The 23,644-nt window shown below is 40.7% G+C and overlaps 3 protein-coding genes across 5 annotated transcripts; 1 reads left to right on the top strand and 2 right to left on the bottom strand.

The window, feature by feature from the left end:
* The first annotated feature begins 169 nt into the window (after positions 1–169).
* On the top strand, positions 170–8,440 carry LOC112460306 (probable cytochrome P450 305a1). 3 transcript variants are annotated; one of them, XM_025024934.1, is made up of 9 exons: positions 170–977; positions 2,690–2,946; positions 4,744–4,998; positions 5,836–6,076; positions 6,206–6,365; positions 6,505–6,625; positions 6,854–7,034; positions 7,192–7,451; positions 7,867–8,045. In XM_025024934.1, the coding sequence occupies exons 2-9, from the start codon at positions 2,865–2,867 to the stop codon at positions 8,043–8,045; spliced, it is 1,479 nt and encodes a 492-aa protein (XP_024880702.1). In that variant the 5' UTR covers positions 170–977; positions 2,690–2,864. The 3 variants fall into 3 exon arrangements, with proteins under 3 accessions (XP_024880702.1, XP_024880701.1, XP_024880703.1); XM_025024933.1 differs by lacking the exon at positions 170–977 and adding an exon at positions 1,846–1,928; XM_025024935.1 differs by lacking the exon at positions 170–977 and having other exon boundaries at positions 2,249–2,946; positions 7,867–8,440.
* A 14-nt stretch (positions 8,441–8,454) lies between these two features.
* Positions 8,455–13,642, bottom strand: LOC112460305 (methyl farnesoate epoxidase-like). The gene is made up of 9 exons (XM_025024932.1): positions 13,567–13,642; positions 13,285–13,438; positions 12,183–12,434; positions 11,702–11,990; positions 11,365–11,597; positions 10,809–11,020; positions 10,294–10,380; positions 9,861–10,002; positions 8,455–9,619 (listed from the first exon to the last, which is right to left on the bottom strand). Exons 1-9 carry the CDS (start codon positions 13,594–13,596, stop codon positions 9,408–9,410), a joined length of 1,611 nt encoding a protein of 536 aa, XP_024880700.1. The 5' UTR covers positions 13,597–13,642; the 3' UTR covers positions 8,455–9,407.
* A 2,352-nt stretch (positions 13,643–15,994) lies between these two features.
* On the bottom strand, positions 15,995–19,282 carry LOC112460317. The gene is made up of 3 exons (XM_025024952.1): positions 19,210–19,282; positions 18,179–18,267; positions 15,995–17,835 (listed from the first exon to the last, which is right to left on the bottom strand). The coding sequence occupies exons 1-3, from the start codon at positions 19,231–19,233 to the stop codon at positions 16,251–16,253; spliced, it is 1,698 nt and encodes a 565-aa protein (XP_024880720.1). The 5' UTR covers positions 19,234–19,282; the 3' UTR covers positions 15,995–16,250.
* Between the last annotated feature and the right edge of the window lie 4,362 nt (positions 19,283–23,644).

The following is a 23,644-nucleotide window of genomic DNA, read 5'->3' as shown; positions in this document are numbered from 1 at the left end:
TATAATTGTTGATTATACACTAAACATTTTAGTATATAATTCTTCCTACAAATGCATATTGCATTATGTATGATGTATTAGATATTATGCAACATGTTTGGCACATGTTTATACATTTAATATTTTAATATTGTTCTTTTTAATATAACAACTTTTAATGTCAAATAAATTTGTATGAAAATTAGCTTTTAAAATTAAAAAAGTAAGTAAGCTAATGTTGGTTGATGTGAGAAGAGAAAGGTTCTTCTCTCTCTACCGAGGAAGATCTACCATATCAATTTATTACAATCGTGAGAGAAATCGAGTAGAATCTACCGGTAACAACAACACACATGTTATTATTTCCTAACACATTATCTACATATACAGAATATTCTGCAATTCTAATGACTATCCGCAAATTATGAAAATACCTCGTGTTTTCGAAGCATATGTATGATAATCGGAAAACCATGATATTCCATGATAACTTAGCGAAGTTGGTTGGACGCACCGGTGCACACTGAGTGCACATTAAAGCCGTCGTACACAAATTATCGTATATATATATAAAGTGTATGTTTAATATAAACGGTTCAAGTCACTGGATCCTTGTTATTCTTTATTTTACTATTTGATAAAATTGTGTTGGGCATATCATCAGTCGAAATATTTGCATTTTTACTTAAAAATTAGAGATTAAATCAGTGTGCAACGGCTTTAATATGCACTGAGTGCGTTACTCATGCTTTTTCCAATTTGAGACACAAGGAATGTAGATTCATGCTTGAAAGGGAGCAAGAGTGTCATTTCATGTTTTTCCATTTTTAATGTATAAATTATTTATCTTTATCATTCAAAGCATGCAGCAATCTCGCGGCGCATGCATGGTAGGGTTTTACTACATCTGACGTCATGTTGGTTTTCGAGCTTCACTATTGGATCCCACTCTCTCCTGTTTTTACGGCATCGGAGTGTCCAGACCTGTGTACAAGACCGTGAGTAAAACACCGCGTCAGAAGCGTAATTAAAAAATTAACCAGGCCTAGTATCTATAATTGTCTATAATATGCAATAAAAGTTGCATGAATGGTTTGCGCTGATGTACGCCGTCTCTCTATACTCTTTGCGCACTGTCTTCAAGTTCACGTTCAAGTTGATAATCAAACCGAGAAAACTGCTTTAACAAGGCAATTTTCTTCTTGCTTAAAAACAGATATAAGATCAATACGGATATCATGGAATCAAAATTTATAGATTTCCTGTCAATCTAATATCCTGTCGATATATCTAATATGCTTGTTAAATACTTTACTACTTTCTAATATGTTTAAAGATATGCAAGTTTATTCAATTTCTTTTATCTAATTTAATATGTAAATATTTTAATAAATAAATATTTAATTATTTCATTAACACACAATTAAAAATACACATATACAATATACACATAAAAATAGATATTCGTCTCTGTTTAAAAAAATTGATGTTTTTTTTTATACCGCCGGAAATATAGGTTTGACTGAAATAAAAACTCATGATAAAATTATCGAAATTTTGAATTTGTTGTTCTCTATCATCCTTTGTTGGACATTTATTATTTTTGTGAGAGAAATCTATGTTTTTTCCCCTGTACAATTTTATAGAGAACGTAGAGGATTTGAAAAGAGAACTTATTCTGGTTTTCTCCAGAAGTTTAACGCAATATAGAGACACGAATAAAAATTATGCCTGCAAATAAGTAAAATTTGCACATATATACGCTAACAGAGATAACTGTAACAAAATATGTGAAACACAAAACGCGAAAAGCGATAAGTAGAAGTGTATAAATTGTGGAAATAAAAATTATGTTTCCCATCAGCTCGAACGGAACAATACGCGTAGAACTGAGACAATTTAACTCCGATTCGTGAACTCCGCCAGTTAGCAATATTAAACAAAAAAAGGTGTAGTACTCTCTTCTCTTCGCTATCGACATGAAAGTCCAATCGAGGACGTGGTTTGGATGTAGCGAACGTCCTTAGACGATAATAACACTTTTCGGTTCGAGCATTCCGAAAGAAAAGCGACATTTGTGATGATTCGCTTTCCTTGATTTCATAAAAAAAAAAAACCGTTCCGTTGATCGCGAATTGACACAAATGCGTAAACGTCGAGTGCTCGACGAAAATACGTTCGTTCATTTTATTCGCGAATCCGGATTCACATGAATTTGCGAATCCGGAGCTATCAGCTATACCTCGAGCCGCGCGAGTCGCGCATGGTTCTCGCTGGCTTTAGCGAATTTCTTCTGGATTCTGGATCCTGCACCGTCGTGCGTGAAATCGCAATTCCGCGCACGTAATAGTCGGGTGGTTTTTATTTATATTTCGCGCAATACCCTCGGCCTCGATCAACCCGGTCTCGTTTAAGAGAAGCTTCTTTTGTGCGCGCAGAAGCGATAGAGGCTGAGAGGCACCGTCGTTGGCCGGATGAGTCTGACGATAATCCGGTCACTAGTCAGTTACACAAGTCGGTCCACATCTGTGTCGAGACACGTTCGTCATTCGTACGTGCGATCCCCACGCGTGTGTGAATCATGTCAATTGACCTGCGCGACCCATTGTGTCGATCCGACAGTTTCTTTTCTTTTTCCCTCCTGCGAGACCATTCCCGTAGACAGAAGGTCATATTAGTTTGAGCTATATACTATGTCTTATCCGATTAGACACGTGGACGTTATTGATTGGCCAAATCAACGTCGTGATCGGACGTTTCCTACTTCTTGAAACTTGCCTACTCGAGCCATTCAGGAATCAGGCGAGCCTTCAGGCGAGTCAGAACGCGACAATCTATTTCGGAAAGCACGTGCCCGACACGATAAAGGAAAAGAGCGAGGCACGATGATTGTGGCTGTGACTTTGGCGATCTTAACTATTCTTCTTACTATTGTCTTCTTGCGACAGAGACCAAAGTGTCCTCCAGGTAATTTACTCATTGATATACTCATTAATTTGGCCTTTTCTATGAGAGCGGATTCAGAGATGACGCGTATCGCGTCGTATATTAATTTTAATTTGTCAACTATCGGGGAAACGTTCAGTAAGAGTAATACATTTTGATCAAATCTTTCATATGCGAGATATTCATATATAATTCTTTAAGATTTAGTTGATTAGGAAAATCTGAACAGTCATTAAGTGTCATTAAGTACGACTCTTGAACCGTTACACTTGTACAGATAATTTACAAAGAAGAGACTATAGAAGAGATCGTTGAGTGTTAAATTAGATTGATATATTGAAGCCTGGACGATTTAATTAAAAATTATGATAGAGACATGTATACTCTGCGTAACATGCATTTCCCTCTTACCTAAGTAATCAAATAAAATTAAAAAATTTAGTATTGATCCTAAAAGTAATCTGTTCTCTAATCTCTATATATGTATTTGCTGCTGTATGTATTTTATTTTTAATATGTCAGAAAAAATGAAATATAAAATTAGATTCATATTAAGCCGTTTAATTTCTTTCGGTACTTTAGTATTAGCACTACTTCAGTACATTATTTTATTATCTCGGTGATGAAAATTAATGGAAATCTTGACTTTTAATTCAAAATAGATATTACGAAATTTTAAGTTATAGGCATAAACTATTAGATGAATTTATTTCAGCTGTTCTTATATAAATATAAATTTTTGGTTCTGCTATGCTATCTATTATTATTCAAAAGAAAAACGGCACGTTTTTATCTAAAGTTAACACATCTTTCTTGTCGAAAATTCGTTTTCCAACGAATACGTCAGCGACTTTATATGAATCATTAGATTTATATAGCACATTGTTCACAAAATGTCGATTGGTACAAAATAGTATTTTGATTGCTCTTAACAAATTTAACAAAATGAAACTTTATAAGTACAAATGTAAATAAAACTATATAAATACAAACGTACTCATCTGGGCGGCGGTGTGGTCTAGTGGTAGAGCGCCAGACTCGTAATCTGAGGAACCAGGTTCGAGTCCACTAGAGACATGAATCATGGAAAAGTTTTTTCCGAAAAAAACCGCGCCCCTCCGTGCAGATGCGGAGAAAACTGGGCTCCGTCTTTCGGAAGAGACGTTAAACCGTTGGTCCAAAGTAGGAAAGTAGGAAACAGTAAGGTGGTAGTAGGATGAATTGAAGGTTAGGGTTGGGTACGTCCCTTCAAAACGCCCTTTAAGGCCCCTTGGGGTATATAAAGTAAAATTCTTTATCCTTTTACAAACGTACTCACATTAGTCACACTGAATAACAGAAGAGAAGGCTTGACAATTCAAGGTTAAACCTAGAATTACTTTCATCACAGTTACAAATACAAATACGAGCGTATCATTTTGCTTAAGGGGTATAATTAAAATATTATATTATAGATATTATATATTAATCTCTTATATGTTTACAAAGAAAGTCGACGTGTTTATCAGATATCGATGTGCGTTTCAATGCGTGTCGGATATACTTTTCGAGAAATTCAATGTAGTGAAAACTGCGCAAGCTAATCGTTGCGTCGTTTATATTCGACCTAAATTATTTAGGCCGCCTGCTGTAAACACTTGAAAGGCACGCGGACCTGGCTTTAGGTCAGGCCGCGTGTTTTAGTGACTCGACCCAGGTCAAAGTAATGACCCAAGAATTCAAAGTAATTAAAGAAGCGTATACTTTTGAGTTACCTGCGCGACGATAGTTAAGAACCTTAAATTCTACGTTCCACAATCAAGGAGCTATAATTTTTAGGTCCCTTTCCTTGGCCGTTTATTGGAAATGGATATTATTTGAAAAAATTAACGCGTCAACTCGGTGGACAACACATTGCTTTTCTGGAACTCTGCAAGACATATAAGAGCGGCATCATAAGTTTACGGTTGGGTACCAGCAACGTCATTGTTGTCTCGGACAGCAAGCTTATACACGAAATGTGCCTTTGCGAGAAGTACGATGGACGACCATGGAACGAATTTATAAAGCTACGAAACATGGGAATGAGGAAAGGTAAAACGAATCCGATTGGAACTTGCCATATTGAAGTTTAGAATTTGGTTGAAACGTGGTTTCTATATTTCAATAAAGAATTATATAAAGAATTAAGTATAGTCTTATCAAACAGATCGATATCGCGATTTTCGTCGAGAGAAAAAAGTAAGAGGAGGATGAGATTTTTTTCTATTTTGTGTATTAATGCTCAAGCAACGTACTTACATGCACGAGCGCGTGCATGTTTATTGTATCTTTCGTTTTACTTGGATGTACGTTGCCGGTCTTTAATATTTCTATTTTTAGGCAAAAATGAGAGTATACATTGCACTGTTAAATTCGTAGTTCCAACGTATACTCACGTTGAGTCATTTAATATTTAATATTTAACTTTTAATATTTATAGTCCTTAAATATTTAACAGTATATATTTTAATAAAGGTAAATAAATTTAAGTTTTTTTCAGTGCCGTCCAAAATCTAGAACATATGAACCTTATAAATTTAACAAATAAGGAATAGTGAGAGATGAGGCACGCGGAGCCACGCGCGGTATATAGTCAATAAGATAAAATATATTAGTCAATGCATATTCGGACGTTGCGATACTTTCTTTGTGTTATCTTCAGCGTGTAAACAAATTTATCTTATTGACTTATTTAGGAGAGTCTATATACTTGGTTTATTATTTTCAAATTTAATTTTTCTTGAAAGAAATAGAGAACAATCTGAACAATTCGCTGAATCAGCGCTTCGAAGAAGAGATTTCGATGCGATAACACGTACAAGGAGAAAGAAAGAAATTATAGTAAGAGCCGTTAAAGATCACTGATTAATCAGAAATCACGATTATCAGGGATCACGATGAACGACGGCACCGAGTGGAAAGAATTGCGCGTTTGGGTGGTACGAACTCTGAGGAGCGTCGGTTTCGCCAAGCAGGCGATGATGGACCTGCTCGTTGACGAAATGACACTCATCCTGGAGAGGCTGGCGGATGGCGGAGTGCGACAGATACGACCCGCGATCGCGCCCGCGGTGATAGATGTCCTCTGGCTAATGATCACGGGACGGAAGCCATCCGAGAATCTCCCGAGGTAACGTGTGAAATCGTCCCCGGACAATCGGAAGATTACACTTCCTCGACAACTCGCGCGGCACTTCCGCGATTGTCTTATTTCCGGGTAACTCGAGGAAGTCTCACTGGTTCCGCGATTGCTCCTCAGGTTACAGAAGTTCATGGATCTGCTGGATCGTCGCGCGCAACAGTTCGATTTGACCGGTGGGATTCTGGCCACTTTCCCCTGGATACGTTACGTCGCGCCGGAGATGTCGGGATACAACATCCTCATCGCGTTAAACAACGAGCTGAAGAACTTCCTAATGGTATATACATATACGTAACGTAACCCCCCCTCCCCCCTCAATGACCCACGATGTGGTCAATACAATTTCGGCTTCTTACTCGTCCGATACTTAAAATTATTGATCGCGTCGGATCTCGCATCTCGTGTTTTATCTGCAGGACACTATCAAGGAGCACAAGGAGCGGTACGTCAAAGGAAACGAGGCGGACTTTATCGATATGTTCCTCTATGAGATGTACAACAGCGAGGAGCATCGAGACAAAGTTTCCCTGTTTACAGGTGCGAGCCCCAGTTGCTTTCTTTCACCGAGCGGCCGGGGCCGCTTAAAGAACACCGCGGCAATTTTCTCGGGGTATTTGCGAGGAAATTAACGCTTCCTCCCGGCGTGCCCCGTCGCGTCGGTGCGTTAATGAAAGCACCGTGCGCGCGCGAGAGAAAGCCAAGTACTCGTCGCGAGCCCCCGCGATGCCCGACATACGTGCCCATCATCTCTTCTGTTCTTTTCAGAGGACAATCTGCTCGTGACGTTGATCGACTTCTTCATCGCCGCGATTAACAACACGACGTCGACTTTGGATATTCTTTTCTTGCAAATGGCCAATCATCAGGATGTGCAACGCAAGCTGCACGAGGAGATCGACGCCGCGATCGGTCCCCACAGGTTTCCCAATCTGAAGGACAGAGTCAAGTAATAACGGCGTAATTTTGTATCTTTAAGAAGAGCGCACGTCCTTTTTCAAATTGTCATATTATTTTGGGGGGAAGGAAGGGGGACATTGTCTCTTCTCATGGCTTTTCGATTCGAGAAATTATTTAATTTATATTGAATTTCAACTTAATCGCAGAATGCCCTTCACGGAGGCGGTATTAACCGAGTGCCAACGCATATGGCTCGTCACACCTGTAATCGGACCACGTCGCGTTCTTAGTAACACTACTCTCGACGGTTACGAGATACCAAAGAACACCACCGTCCTTATGAATGTGTATTCGAACAATATGGATCCGAAATTCTTCCCCGATCCGACTTCGTTTAGACCGGAGAGATATATAAACAAGGATGGAGCTTATCAACCACATGACAGTATTATACTGTTCGGAAAAGGTCAGTAAATTATTACGAGGTTTAAAGAAAAACGAGATTGTTATGAGAGAAACAACTAGCTGTTGGAACGTCTCTTTTGCGAAACGGAAATGATCGCTTCGTTCACGTGCGACGTTAATGTGCTTAATTGCGTTTAAGCCATTCTCGGTGTCGCGCCGTAACGCATGTACATAATTACGATACCTACCTCTTTCTTGTTTTCTTTCCGGGTGCTTCACGGCGCGACCGGAAGGTCGAGGAATGCCTTTCACGCTGAGGAAAAAGGCGAACGGTACTCCTCTCTGAATTTAATGCTCGCACGGGATCCTCTGAATAACTGCACGAATAATAGCGATCAAATCTCGTGAATCAATTATCTTGACCCATATTTCACCGTCCGAAGGAAGAATCTTCTTTTATCTTTTTTTTTCCTTAGGAAAGAGAAGATGCCCCGGAGCAGCTTTGGCAAGATCGGCTATATTCTTACTGTTTGTCGGGGTAATGCAGAAGTATCGTTTACTCCCGGTGCCAGGTAAAAAATCTATTAAAATGGAACTAACCACCGGATTGACAATTGCACCGAAGCCTTACGAAATGTTAGTCGTTCCGAGATAAGATTACATTGCACACTTAGGTAAGTGAGAGGCTCTCATTTTGAAAATGTTTCGCGTTAGTTTTATCAAATTGACGCGCGTTAGCGCGTACGCTACGATTCTTTTAATGTTATTTTATTCTTTGTTTCGTTATACTTTTTTGAGATACGTATATACGTATGTGAACAGAAGAAAAAAGAAAAAAGAAAAAAGCAAAAGAACGAAAGTATTATACACACAGATCTTACATATACGTACACTTGTATCTTCTCTCTTCGTTCGCTTATTTTTTTTTAAATAGTATTAAAAGCACTATACACACACAGAATAGTATACGAGAATTTACCGAGCTGGTGTCACATTATAAATGTAAATACGAATTTACTATAAATTAAAATATTGTAGATTACATATCAAGTACGAGTTTTTTTTTTGTAGTTTTATTTACAAGCCATTCCACTACAATTTTATTACAAGACTTTTTTTTAAAGCTTCTGCCGTCCTACATGCTGAAAGGAGACGACAAACCGACCATGTTAGAAGGCGATAGAAGTATCGGCTGTGTATCTATAGAGACCCTCGAGTGAAACACACGTCTTTCACGTAGCCGCGTGAGAGCTAGTAAATTGCTAGAAATGCTCGCGGCACATTTCTATTAACTTACATCCGTTTATTGAGGCTGTCATCTACCTTTCATACTCGCGTCTAGCATTTCAAACCGCGCGAATAAGTAATCGAAATCGCACCTTCTCGCGCGTCGCTACATTTGTCGTGAAATGCTCTACATTACTCTACAATATGCCACGTGCTGCGAATAAGATATATTTAGTTCTCAGAAATCGTGCTTCCTCGCACGTTCCAGAGCTCGCAGGGGACGTGCAAGTAACGAGCGTGGGACAGCAGTTTTTTAAAACACATGTTTTTCCGACTTTGAGTAAAAATATTAAAAATAATTGTTTTAATCTTTGGCTTGGAAATGACTATTTGATGTCTAACAGGACATAATAGCTTCTGCCTGAGGAAGTACGTTCGTCCGAAGTCTTTTTTTTATCTCTACTGTTAATGGAGACACGATTACGCGTTATCGTTTCGAGTTAAATCGGCTGCGCCGCACGGTCATTAGTAATCTTACGAGTTGCCTCGTATTATGTATAATGCGTTATGTGTTATGCGCGTTACGGCGCGAGCTGTTTGACAAAAAAGATATTCGTTTCCGTTAACCGATCCCGTACATGGCGCGGCGCGGCCCGGCCCGGCGTTTGCGAATGGCGTTTATTGGTTCTACGCCGTGAAAGTCTTGCTTTTACGCGGACGCTTTACGAGTTCGACGAAATCGTGCCCCTTCGCAGAAGTCCAAATGTACCGTCATGTGCTCTCGCGCGGGTCACGTGGCGTTCGGGGACCGCGGGGAACGCGTCGTCCTCTTCGTCAGCTTGAGGTAGTACGGTTTCGGCGACAGGGTGAAGCCGTCGTAGCCTTTCAGGCTCGGCTTGGCGTGCTCGGCCGATAGCTCCATGTCGAAGTAATGCACGACGTAGGTGAAGAACAGGAACAGCGAGGAGCGCGCCAGCTGCTCGCCTAGACAGCGTCTCTTGCCTGAAACAATCCACCCGGCATTCCCGCGATTAGTTCCAAACAATGGGGAATTGATTATCTCTCGCCTTTTCCTCGCGAAGGCAAAAGGCTGAAAAATTTGCGCAATATATATGGAGAGAGGCTCGGGCTCGGAGTAGAAATGACTTTTACGAGAATGATGGTTGCGAAAGTGGGACATTAGCATAAACTATATTCCGACGTGTTGATTACGTCTCTCGAAGTTTCCTTTGTTGAAATTTACCTAAACCGAAAGGTATGCTGTAGTTGCTCCGACAGAATTGGCCCTGCTCGTTTAGAAATCGTTGCGGTCGGAACTCATCCGGTCGATCCCAGTACGTCTCGTCATTGTGGACGCTATGATAATCGAAGAGAACAATCGTGTCCTGCAAAATATTAGCTCGCTTGTAATTTGGACGCGCAATTTTGAATGCAATAAGCTTATCGATAATCGGAGAACTTTGATATATACACGAACAGGTATATCTAATATTTTATTTCTTCGCTTACGTACTGACGGGCTCAAAGAACTCGGCAAAAGTACGAAGCATACTGCGTAACTTATTATTTCAGAAATAAATATATTATTCATTTCTTTGAAGAGGACGTAAATTAGAAATATTGATTCTTATATATCGAAATTTGCTAGTTATCCGCAATCAGATACGGTCTATTACCTTGGGTATTCGATAGCCGTTCAAAGAAACGTCCTTCGCAGTACTGTGAGGTACGCCGAGTGGAGCCAAAATTAGATATCTTTGGACCTACATTAAATATACCAATTTTATACTCGTGTCATGTTTCATTTATGCTGCAGAACATCGATATCGTCCCGCATTTAAGCATTTTCTCAATTACTATAATCGTATTTTTATTGATAATTATATGTTTTATTAATCGAAGCCTTTATTTATTTTTTTATACCGTCATAAAAAATGTCAATTAAATCAGAGTAATATTTATTTTCTAATTGTTATTTAAATCAGATTTTCTGTAGGAAGCTCTAACATGTTAAAAAATTATTTTTAATATAGAAATATTTGAAACAAAATTATTTATTGATAACATCATATTTTGTAATAAGGTTTCTCTTGAAAATATCGACCGTCAGTGACAGTTATATACTTCGTCGTAACGCGTTTGCACCCAACAGTCTATGTCTTGTAATTTATATATCTCTCTCTTATATTACCTCGGCTAAGAAAGCTTCCGTTATTGGCAAAGATGGTAAATCTTCTTCGGTTGGAGCTCGCGACCTACCGACGACATCATCCAGCTCTGTTTGAAGTACCTTCAACCATTCGGGATTCAGCGATAGGAAGAGAAACGTAGTTGCTAAGGTGTCAGTGGTCGTCTTCGACCCAGCCAGAAAAAGGTCGAGACACAATATCAATAAATTCTCACCTGCGGCATAAAACGTGCGCATGTATATGTCAACGGTAATTTATTACTTACTTCGTCGTTAGGTCGTTACACAATGTGAAAATTACTCAATCTAAGGGAAGAAAAATATTTAACATAATTTAACACAGTATTTCTTACTAATTTCAATTATTCTACAGAACATAATTCCGAAAAGGGAGAGAAAGAGAGGAGGAGGGCGGATTTGTCTTTTAAAACTTGGCGAAATCATCTCATTGTCAGACAACTCCAACTCTAAGATTTTTGACGCAAATAAAATTTAATTGTATAAATCAAGTGAGATAATTTATTAAGTAAGCTTCATGTTACGCGGCGTATTAACTCACGATCAAATATCGTGTCTTCATTCTCGGTGTTTCTACGGATCTCCAAGAGAAACGCGTCAATCAGATCGCGCGGCTCATCGGATAACTCCCTCTCGTGTATCTTGATCTCCTCATCGAGGAAGCTCCATAGACTTTCGAGAATCCTCATTAACTCGTTATATCCCGATAACTCCGGGATCACGAAACGTAGAAAAGGCATCTGCGAAATTACTCCACCCAGGGTATCCATTAGTCTGTGTAAAATATCAAGTAATATGTTTTATCTTGCAAAAATAATATTATATATTTACGCTGTCTTATTTCGCCGTTAAAACAACGGGTTCTCGTCAGGATTTACCTGAAGGCATCGTGAACCAGTACGAGCGCCTCTTGCAGCTTTTGGTCCTCATATTCGAATCTGTGCCCGGCTATCATGAACCACAGAGAATTCAGTACCGCGACGTCGAATGCCGTGTGCATCATCACCGCGCCGCGCTCGCTCATCTCCCGCAGATGAACGACGAAATTCCGAGCCTCCAGAGTCATCTGTTCCTTTAAAATCGACTGACCTATGCCGAACGTTCGCAGATGCCGCATCGTAAATCTGCGAACCTGCGTCCACGTGGGGCCCTCGGTGAACAGAACGCCTTTAACAACAAATACGCGCTTGAATAAAACGAAGTTGAATGAAAGCGACATGAAGATATATTATTCGCTCCACGTTCTCATCGTTGTTAAAAAGAAAAAAGCGGGTATGTTTTCAGAATCTTCGGCGTGTTAATTTCAAGGAGTTAATTCCGAGTTTTCGTTTACCGATATATAAGTAGCGCGCTGCGTACCCTTTCTCTTCCCGAACGATCGCACCCTGAAGAAAAATCCGTCCGGTCGGCTGTTGAATTCATCCCGGAGAAGCGTCTTCTTCACCAGATCGTACGTTGAAATCACCACCACCTTTTGATTTCCAAGCTTTAATCCTAATACTGGTCCGTACGTTCGCGCCAGTTCTTGCATACTCAGATAAATGTATCCGTGTTTCGAACGTAGCCATTTGAACTTGAAGAAACATCCGAAGAACGGTATCCACGCCGGACCTGTGTGCAGTGTGCAATGTCAATTTAGCGTCCCGCAATTAGAGGCTTGACTTTAATGACATTAATTTAGAGTCATTATGGTATTTTCGCTCAGCGAAATTGTCGAAAGAGATCGTCGGCGTATGTGCCATTACTTGCCATTAACATTATTATAGAATATCTTTTCTTTGTATGTAAATTTTATAGATTAATCTTCCTAAAGCCCCTAAAGGATTCTCGTAAAGTAAAATAAATTAAGCTATTTTCTTTTAATAATCGCCTATGAACGCATCAGATATCATTTTTGTAACACCACATGTCCACAAAAGTACAATTATAACGACTATTTCTATATATATTTGTCACGCTATACACGCATTCCTCAATCGAGTGACTAGCCTGATGTTTATGGATACATCTTTGATGGTATGACATTATACGGAGAGATAAGAACTCTAAATTTAGACAAATGTGAAAATTTCGGTGATAAATTTTTTCACAGTCGGAAATAAATTCCATTTAAGAAGAAGAAACCGTGTCATTTATAGCGGAACTAAAATTTAGAAAAATAAAATTAAATATTCAAGAGACTTTGCGTGCCCTACAACTTTCTCTCGAAACATCGGCTTTCTGAAATAGGTACTTTCAGGAATATTAACTTGTAATATGTAGGTAGAAAGACACTTTTTAAGCTATTAACATCTACTTTCAGCGTGAAACTTTTTAATTGAAGCGTAGAAAAAGATATGTATGTGAAAGCCATAAAACTACAGTAATTGTGTGTTCAGGTACTACGTACTACGTGCACGTAACACCAGACTGAGTTCACTGAGAGTGTCAATAATTAATAGTCGAGTTTTACTTCACTCACCAGGTGGATAATTTTTCGGCTTGATACAATCGTAGATGCAGTAGAGGCAAGCGAGGGTAGAGAGAAGGGAGAAGATTATCAGGAACAGCATTTTTGGATGTATCGAGATGCGCCACTTCGTAACTTCTGCCACGGTAACTTGGATCGGTCTGTGCTATATATATATGTGCATAGACAATACATGTACATATGATAACAAAACAAAACTAGCTATGATCTTATCGATATATGACCCCTATGATCCGGATAAAAATATCGTTTTATGTTTGACTACGTATGTACCTTTTCGGACGAGTGCGCACGCTCTCGCATGGAAGCTGGCTATTGAAAAACGACGATATTTTTCTTTGCGATTTGACCGAGTCGTACCTAAATAAAATAAAAATTGGCGATCGATGAAAGGATTGCGCGAGAATCCGTATTTGGAATTACTACATCACACGCGAGCACGAAAATTCGTTTTTTCGAATAATATATTAAATAAGAATATTAATTCTTATTAAATTTAAAATATATGCTACATAACTACTGTTCTTTGTATCAGAAATTAAATAAGAGACCGAATTAAGAACGTTACGTTGAAATTAACCAAGTTAATTAGCGAGTTTGGGATGAATTCCTTTGGCAAGTTCTCGAGGAGAAAACGACGTCAGGCTAATTTGTTTGGGAATAATAAGCTTGCCAAGTGATATCCTTGATCGTAATTTCTGGTGAAAATCAAGTCGAGGTGACGCGGGTAGCGCATTATGTTCTCACCCGCCGTGTGAAGCCTATGCGCGATACCTGGAAATCTCCTATTATGTTGTAAAATGTCTGTTATCACGATAATCGGCCACCGCGCTTACGGACCACAATTTACATACGAATGCCCGACGCAGAAATAACGTAGAAAAGAAATTTCTTAAAAGAAACAACCTTGAGCATGTTTGTCTAACAGTTTGTTGTGTCGGCAACGCTTTGAGGAAAGTCAAAGCACGATACGTTTAGCTATTAGATACAAAAGAACAGCCGTAATATGCGAGAGCTACGCGGTATTCACGTATCTCGCACTTAATAATAACGAAATAATAACGAAACTTCCGGAAGGAAAGACGGCAGCAGACGGAAGATGGATGTCGCGCGTAACTCCCACGAAATTTTGCTTGCGCGCGAAAACCCGTCGGACGAAAGTAAACGTCGGACAAAAGTGAAAATTTGTTTCCTGTGTGTCATATCAGGGAAACGACGCACAGGGAAACGTATCACGATTTCTCTAATTCTCTTCTTTTTTTTTTTTTATTTCCTTGTTCGGTCGCCAGGCGATCGGAGAAAAATCCACTCTTCCGTAGTTGGGCGCCAGTGAAATCTCGTTGTCATCGTCATCAATCGAGCGGAGTCTGCGTCGCGCAATGTGGTGCGGCCTACCGGGAGTACCGGGGACGGGCAGCACGCGGTGGCATGGATTAATTTATGCCGCTGTGTGGGTGCACGGATACTTTCTCCATGGTCGGGGTCCTCTACATGCTGGTCGCCTCTGCCTACCATAACAGACTCCACTTTCTCCAATTTCGCAGGGATACGTGCGCGTATTCGCGTTGCATCATCCTCATAAGTAAGCTCGCAACGATGGCGATTTACTTTGAAATTAGAATGACCAATTTAGATAGTTTGTTTCCTGAGGAAACGAGTATTGAGGTAATAAGATGATAATAAGGCTCTTAACTTCGGCTCTTCTCTTCGATGTATAATGTAAAAGAATAAAATCAACATCCGACTAATCACCTGTAAAAAAAAGCAATTTTCTCAGGGTTATTTTTATTTTTAAAATAAAAAATAATGCATTAACTTTATTGTTATTCGATACTTGATTCGTTAGATTATATAAACGATATGCAGCTTGCTTATCTTCTTTAGTTGTTCCATTAAGTTTGTCGAAGTAGGTTGCCATATTTGAAGCTTTTATAGCTTACAAGAGACGCACGCGTCACTTAAATGCTTTCTTTCGTGTAAAGTAATTCTAGATAATGTTTCTTGTGTCGCTCAATTATCTCCCATAAGGCGTAATTTATCTTGCTCGCGCTTATCCTTTTTCCGTAATCAAATTATACGAAGCGATAAAGTTGATAATGTGTAAAATATCTCAATGCTTTCTCCCATTCAATGGTACGTTGTTATACATCTTTCTAGAAATCTAAAATAGGAAATTAAATTTAAAAGTTCTTGTTTACGAGACGATAAGAATAAATAACAGTTGTCAAATATGTTTATTTACATTTTAGAAGAAAAATGACTAATCGACTTTTAGAAAGCAAACGCGATTATTTGTCTAAATTTAAAAGTGTATGCCAATTATATACGATTGCCGCGCAATGAATATTCAACCGTATTTACTGAATGCACTCGATATCTTAAGTTTTCTCCGTTGAATTCGTTCGACGTACACATTTCCCTACATCTGTAAGGAATTAAAATTTGCATACAATTTTTGTTTTTATTATTGAAGATGTGTTTTCTAGATTCCTCTTCCGCTCTGTATATCTAATGTATCTTTATTCTATTGTCACGTACGTCAAGTAAACAACCAAGTGAAAGTTGTGTTACGGTTCTTGCATATAGAGAGATAACATATATCTGAAGGCTAAAAGGTGAAATAAGAGTCAGAGATTTAACAAAATACTTATAAACTTTATTCGTAACAGTATTAGTTAACAATTGGAGAGACAACAACACGTATATAAAAAAAATGAAAAAACAAAAGAGAGACAATGGTTACGACGTGTAAAGGTAAGGATGGTACCCCGAAGGACAGGGAGCGCGTCAGTCAAGCAATTTCGAGTAACTTAAGTTTTATCGCGACCTTATCTTAATCCTAAGATGTAATATATACAGCGGCTTATGTTACAGCACTCTCCCGGTGGAGATGTTTGTACAAGCATTTTTTTTTTGTGGATTACAGTGCGGTTATTCTGCACGGAAATCTAACTCTATCAACGGCTAGGGAATGCAAAGTTGGCTAGGCCTCCGTTTTGTTTCACCGGCGGTGGTACCAAGTCTTGCGTGATCGTCGGCGAATTCGCCTGGAATGACCTGTCCCAGGCGACTTTATTACTGTCCGCCGGACGTTGCTGCGCCTGTTGTTGTCCCTGCTGCTGCTGCTGCTGCTGCGCTTGCCTCTTTTGCTGGGGCAAGACCCCCTTCTCGGGGCTGTAGGGCACAACTTGCGTGTTCTGAGCCTGCGTGTCCTTGCGATCCCAGCCATGATGATGATGATGGTCCTCGCTGGGGAACCACTCGGATATCCAGACCGGTTTCCATATCTTCTTCCACGCTGGCACCCAGATCTCTTTCCAAGCAGGCACCCAGATCTGTTTCCACGCTTCCTTCCAAGCGAGCTTCTTGTCAGGGATCCACTCCAGCTTCTTGTCGGTCTTCCAGATTTGCTTCCAAGCCTCCTTCCACTCGAGCTTCTTGTCGGGGACCCAGACGAGTTTCTTGCCCGGCTTCCAGATCTGTTTCCACGCTTCCTTCCAGGCCAGCTTCTTGTCCTCCACCCAGATTTGCTTCTTCGCCGGTTTCCAAATCTGCTTCCAGGCCTCTTTCCACTCGAGCTTCTTGTCCGGGACCCAGATCTGTTTTTGCGCCGTTTTCCAATATTTCTTCCAGACCGGTTTCCAGATCAATTTCTTTTTCCAAAGATCATGACTGGTGTACTGCCATCCATGATGATCGGTACCGTGGTAGTGCTCACCCGGTATGCCAACCTTCACCCATTCGGGGACCCAGAGCTTCTTCCAAGCAGGTACTTGATATTCTTTCCATACCGGTACCTGAATCTCCTTCCAAACCGGCTTCCAGATCTTTTTCCACGCGGGCACTTGGATCTCTTTCCAAGCGGGCACTTTGATCGGCACCCAAATCGGCTTCCAGATTTTCTTCCAAGCCGGCACCTGTATTTCCTTCCACACCGGCACTTGAATCTCCTTCCACACGGGCTTCCAGATTTTCTTCCAAGCGGGCACTTGGATCTCCTTCCACACCGCTTTCTGAGTTGGCACCCAGATAGGCTTATAGATTTTCTTCCACGCGGGTTTCCAGATCTGCTTCTTCGCCGGTTTCCAGATCTTCTTCCAGCCCGGCTTCCAAACTAGCTTCTTCTTCCAGTACCCTTTGTCATGGTGATGATCGTCATGGCCGCCGTGATGCGCGTCGAGTCCTCCGCCACCTCCAAAGTCACCTCCTCCGTCTAGATGACCACCAATATCACCGCCTCCACCTGAAGGACCACCACCAATGTCACCGCCACCTAAGTGACCTCCGATGTCACCACCCCCAAAGTGACCGCCGACGTCGCCACCGCCAAAATGACCGCCCCCGTCGCCACCGCCAAAATGACCGCCCCCGTCACCACCTCCAAAATGACCGCCTCCATCGCCACCTCCAAAATGACCGCCGATGTCGCCGCCACCGCCGCCGCCACCGCCACCGAAGTGACCACCGATATCGCCACCCCCATAACCACCGCCATAATCACCACCGTCGCCTCCCCATCGTTTTTGTGCTTCTGTACCGTATCTGTAATCACAACGACATTGATTCAACATCAAACAATTAATAAATCTCATATTCGTATTCGTTACCTTAATCTTCTTCTATGGTATATAGAAAAGCTTTTCGAAATCTGCATAATATGATGTCCAGGTTTATAGATTATTTCCATATCAATTAAAATAAAACGACGATATTGTAAAATGTAATGTACAGAAATAATAATAATAAAAAAAAAAAAAAATTTGAAATGCATCATTAATAATCTCATATATAATTTTCGGGTTAAATCTTTTATTAAAAATAAATTTTGCATCATACTATTATTATTACCAAACATGTTTTTATTAAGGTAACGTGTCATACATACGGAGTTTGCTGCGATTGCTGCTGCAGTTGCGTTTGAACTACGGCTTTGCTCGCCACAAGAACGGCCTGCAGTAGCAGCGCTAGTACAGCCTGTAAACAACGAAATGACATAATGATTCAGTTGATGAACAATTATATTGAAAGAAATCTATTTCTGCCTCTCGTTTCTCATAAATTTTTAACAGCGCCGTAAAATCATACTAAGCAAGTTAAAATAAAAACGCTGGCCGTAACGTTGACAAGTGGAATAACTTTCGAAATTCATCTGCGATCGATCGTATACGTAAACAGAATAATTTTAGTAGCTAATGACGAGATATTTAGTAGTCAGTAATGATATATCCATTGGAACGTAATAAACATTTGAAATAAAGTGGCCTAAAATCCAAAGAGAGATTGACATTTATGCATAAAAAGATTTTCGACAGTAATTCCAAATTCATAAATCCAGAGATTTATAAATCCGTATAAATGAAATCCTGGAATTTAAAGTCGCGTATAATTTTGCAAATTAATTAGGCTTATATACAAATCTATTAAAATAAGAGAAAGAAAGAAGGAAAAATTTATAAGCTGATTTATAAATCCGTGAATCTATAAATATATATAAGTTTACCAGTCCGCAAAAATATTGATGCGTGTTTACGTCGAATTTCTTTGCCTTGACTTGATTATATCGCAACATATCGCAATGCCGTTAAATCGCTAGCAAAAGACCGATACGTCCTGTCCGAAATGGCGACGGTTTACATCCACCAGGCCGAGCACCACGCTCGCTCAATAAACGACAAACGTCGAAGAAGAATGCATCCTCGAACTTGAAGCGACGCACTTTTCAAAAATCTTTCCGTTTTCCGTATGCATCACGATGCGATTATCAAGATCGCGCCAGTTAACCGCGCGGAAGATGTCCCGCGCGAGGCGGTGGTGAGTTCGACCAGGGTGGTAGCGGGCACAACGCGCGCGACACGCCGACATCGCACCGACATCGCCGGATTGAAAGAGTGAAAAAAATTGATGGAAACAACTGACCGCGCATCCCGGGCGAATCCTCATATTTCTCGCAGTGCCGCCCGTCGGGCCGCGTACTCCTGTTCCCTGGGCGCAGGAAAACGTAGCTTACTTCGTCCAATCACCGGAACGTCGTAGTTATATAGGCGCGTATCCTCCCCCGAAGGCACCACCGCGCGCGGTAGCATTGTGGTAAGGAAGCAGCAGCGGTCGGTCGGCGCCCCGGCGGTGGTGGCGAACCGTCGACGGTGGAAGTGGTTCCGTCCGCGCTTCACGTGATGGAAATCGGACACGTCCACCTGTGGAAGGTGGTGGTAGTGCCCGCCGCAGTTTTGGGCCCCGGACCCCTTACGGTTGAACCCTCCTCTACCTCCTCCACCACCTTCTTCTTCCACCATCGAGTCCTCCTTCTAACACCCCCACTTCCGGGCGCGCGACCGGGCCTCCGCTCCATCCAGCCGAGCCGTATCATCCACTTGGAGAAAGTGATCGAGAGCACGATCCGGTCGAGCGAGCAAGAGCGATTTCGTCCTCCAGTTATTCCCGCGCCTGTGTTTCAACGGTGAAGTTCAAGCCTCGCAAGGTTACGCGACAAGGTTATTCCTCGCTCCAGATTATTTCGATATTGCCGGCGAGAGAAAGAACGGAAGCACACGTCGACGCCTCTATAATGTCTTTTACGTTAGATATCTAGAGATAGAGTTTCTCGCTTTCTTTCGAGCCAAAAGAAACTGGTCGCGCTGTCCCTGCTGCAAAAGCAGCACACTATCGGTTTCCTATTAATAGATAATGATGTTAATACAGCGATACACAGATGGAATCTAATAAATTATTAATGATAGCTTAGTATACGCCGTAATATTTTTCTAAGCCGTAACTGGATGATCCATGGTTCCAAAACAGATTTTCAGATCGTTAGTCACTTGTTGCGTTAAAACTATATTTTTCTATGTATATAATAGTTGCAAATGTTTCTATATACATATTCCTTATAAGACATGTATCTCTTATTGACGTGATACATTTTCATTCTCCAAGCATGGCAGGCAGATATTGTTGAAATACATAAAAAGATCTCAGTCACTAGTTTTTTAGACGCTATATATTTAATGCAGTTTATAACTGTGCGTTTAAATTATTCGAAAATTTTATGAAATTATTATTTTAATCGTTTGAAAATTTATACGAGGAAAAAAAGCATTTTACTTCCCATATGTAACAAAGGTATCTGTTTTGCATTTTGAACAAATGAGCTTGAAATGCTATCAAAGTGGTTAACAATGTTTATTATATTTTACACCAAGTAACATTGGCAGAGCATGATTAATACTACAAATATTAAATACTATATTCTTTCTTTAGGAAAAAATTCGATAAAATATAATTAATTTGAAAGTGAAACCCTAAAATCCCAGACTTATCATTACTTGTACGCAAAGGTACGCGTACATATAATGGTGAAATGGAATGGACTTTGCCAAATACAGCGGAATTGCTTGTGAAACGGAATAGATATTTTAATGGGGAGAGCGTGGAATCGGGATCGCGTTCAGAGGCACGTCGGATACCGTCCCGTAACGTAGGAGGAATTACCGACGATCTCGAGGTGCCCTTGCGCCTAATCGCTCTGTTTTGCGCGAAGCTTACGACCGCGCGATTTTCTTCCAACAACGACGGCTCCTCGGCGCGGCGTCACGGAGAGAAAGCGCACCGGAGAACGGTTTCGTGCATACGGAGTGTGCAAGCGCATTTTCCGCTTTTTATCGCGGGGACAACAATGCGCGGCTGCGGCAACGAGCAGCCGGGAAAATTAGATCTAACGAGGCGGCCGCGCCGTTCGTGAGATTCCAAAGTGATAGCGAGAAGCGAGAATACCCGGGCACTCTCGCTCGCTGGGAAACGATATCGAGAGCGATATCGGGGAGGAACGTCCGTCGGGGACAAGGAGTAGAAAACGAAAAGGCATCGGAGATCGGCAGGCGCGTTCGAGTGGCGTTTAACGGTAGACGTTAAACTGCGTTAAGTGCATATATCCGTTTAACACGTCGCGTCGCGTCGCGTCGCGTCGCGTCGCGTCGACTCACAGATGAAAGTGAATTCCCTCGCGCGGACCGCTAGAGAGTCGACAGCCTCGACAGCCTCACGCATGAAACTCGGGGTACACGTTCTCGCTATTCCGGTTCGTAAATCACTCACCCGTTGGCGTTGCCCGTTGGCTGCTCCAGTTTTTCGAACCCACAGGCATGAGAGCAATCTCCGGGCGAAAACGCTCGAAAGGGGGAACGTTTGTTCGACCGTTTCCTGCGCCGCAGGATATTATTCGCTTTCAATCGCTTATACGAGTACGCTCATAATTAATATACGTTCGCACGAAAGACTTTTAAATGTTAACCCTTTATAACTACGGGTATTATGTATTCATAAGCGATCCCCGCATCGCAGCATATCTTAAAATTGTAAAATCGCTTATTGACGACAGCCGTAGTGGAAGGGTTAAAGAAATATGGAGAAAATTCCTTGAAAATACTAATATTTTTTACGTATATTATCTTAAACTCTTGCCATCATTTATACTTTGGAGAACATGGAGAACTTGTTGGAAAGCTTCTTCATTCCAACTCCTTTAAGCCCCTTAAGTTTGATGGTAACAACCTTTAGATACGTTCTGCGTAAAAAATTGAACATTCTTCCTACATCTTTACATACAATCAGATGAAAATATTCTGACCTTTCCGGATGAAATCTCACCGCGTTGTGAGGAATCGTCGTTGTACGCATAAATTATTATTAACTTTCGTTCCATCGAAATGCGTCTTACGCATCTCTCCCGCGGTACTATTCTTATACCTTTATTACATTTTTTATCTTTCAGAATCTCTCATGGGGCACGGTATAATTAGGGAGAAATTTGAAACTCGAGATGAGATAAAACGGCAATATATAGGCAATCGGAATGGACGAGATAGGAAACGGATTCGTGCGCTCTACCGCGCGCGAGTAACCCAAATAACGTACAAGAGGACGCGTTGCTCGAGAGGCCCGCGGTATCTCCGTACATCTCGAGGGTCGGAACATTTAGAAAGTAAAAGCCGATATTGGCCGATACGTCGCGAACCAGCTTGAGGTAGAAATTCCGGCCCGAATTTTCTATTTACACTTGTCTTGGGATTTTTCAAACGTCAATGACAAACTGTCCATGTGTAAACGAAGTCATTCACCAAAGTCGCGAGAAGGCACCTTTGCTTCGAAACCTTTGCCGACTCGTTAGAAGTGGTACCGTCATTAGATAATCGCGCATAAATCAATATTTGAAACGGCATGTTAACCCAACCGTGATCTCGTTCTATTTTTATTTTATTATTCAATCATCCGTTTGTCCGCCAATACTGTTTGGCTGTATAAACTTCCGTTTTTCTTTCTCTCTCTCTTTTTTTTTAATATCTCATATTCCATTTACAAAAGATCGAAATGAACTTTTCATTCACGTATTTCGATCACGTTCTTGACTGATTTTCACTTTTTTATTCCGGTCTTTGCGGTCTAATTAACTGACGATTTGTTTCTGAAGACCGGAACAAGTTCTTAAGTGCCTTAAATGCTTAATTAGCCTTTCTTATTCCTGTTGTTCTGCCTGTTACTTTGCGGTTAGGCTATTAAAATTCTTTCACAATTTTACACCGACTTTATCGATCTACGCAAGCATCTCAAGTGCTTGATTTCAAATACCCGATGCAATTTGCTGCGCACACCGCTGAAGAAAGTTCGCGGAAGAAAGTTAATCTTTCGAAATCGTGATACGAGAAAGATAATTTACGTTTAAATTTCTTCGAAGCTCCAAAGATTGATGATGATCCAAATACCTAAATCAAAAGCCTGTCAATGTAATTATGTGTATTCAATCAAGTGTTGAGGTTCACAACCAATACATACATCTTTTATTTAATAAAAGCATTATTGTTTTGCCAAGTGTATCTATTAATCAATATAAACTTGGCAAAACAATAAACGACTGATGTTCTCCAATGTTTTATAAATATTAAAATACTTTGTCAGATTTTTTATCTTGCTGTAAATTATTCATATATAACATGCAATTGTGAGGCCAAATGAGCTTTTAATTGCGAGCTATATTGTTAAATTAATCAGTTTGAGTCAAAGTTATATGCTACAAGATTCGTCGTATTTCAGCGTTGACGCCGCGTCGTTAAATTAAGAGATAAATGTTGCAGGGGGGAGGAGAGATGGTCATCTTCAGTTTGTGACGTGCGAGCGGCATATTATTTCGCGAGTGAAAAGTCACGTTGCGATGGCTCCGAAACCGCGAATGACGTCGAGCATCCGTAATGACGTTGCGTCCCGCGTTGCGGTGACTATAAAAAGACACGTTACGCAATCGTCGTGTCTGTCCTCGCGCGCTATTAATTATGTATGTCGACCGCGCCGCGTCGACCGCGAT

Source organism: Temnothorax curvispinosus, unplaced genomic scaffold, assembly GCF_003070985.1.
Source record: "Temnothorax curvispinosus isolate PA1 unplaced genomic scaffold, ASM307098v1 QBEX01010444.1, whole genome shotgun sequence".
NCBI lineage: Eukaryota > Metazoa > Arthropoda > Insecta > Hymenoptera > Formicidae > Temnothorax > Temnothorax curvispinosus.
This window is presented reverse-complemented; position numbering and strand designations above follow the sequence as displayed.

What these genes read in the sequence shown, in the direction of transcription:
- LOC112460306 (XM_025024935.1), top strand. Translation starts at nt 2,865, where the DNA reads ATGATTGTGGCTGTGACTTTGGCGATCTTAACTATTCTTCTTACTATT. An exon ending in CCATCCGAGAATCTCCCGAG is followed by an intron (nt 6,077 to 6,205) that starts GTAACGTGTGAA and finishes ATTGCTCCTCAG; the next exon opens with GTTACAGAAGTTCATGGATC. An exon ending in CAAAGTTTCCCTGTTTACAG is followed by an intron (nt 6,626 to 6,853) that starts GTGCGAGCCCCA and finishes TGTTCTTTTCAG; the next exon opens with AGGACAATCTGCTCGTGACG.
- LOC112460305 (XM_025024932.1), bottom strand. Translation starts at nt 13,596, where the DNA reads ATGCGAGAGCGTGCGCACTCGTCCGAAAAG. An exon ending in CGGAAGCTTTCTTAGCCGAG is followed by an intron (nt 10,381 to 10,808) that starts GTAATATAAGAG and finishes TATTTAATGTAG; the next exon opens with GTCCAAAGATATCTAATTTT. An exon ending in CAGCATACCTTTCGGTTTAG is followed by an intron (nt 9,620 to 9,860) that starts GTAAATTTCAAC and finishes GGATTGTTTCAG; the next exon opens with GCAAGAGACGCTGTCTAGGC.
- LOC112460317 (XM_025024952.1), bottom strand. Translation starts at nt 19,233, where the DNA reads ATGAGGATTCGCCCGGGATGCGCG. An exon ending in GGATTCGCCCGGGATGCGCG is followed by an intron (nt 18,268 to 19,209) that starts GTCAGTTGTTTC and finishes CGTTGTTTACAG; the next exon opens with GCTGTACTAGCGCTGCTACT. An exon ending in CAGCAATCGCAGCAAACTCC is followed by an intron (nt 17,836 to 18,178) that starts GTATGTATGACA and finishes TTGTGATTACAG; the next exon opens with ATACGGTACAGAAGCACAAA.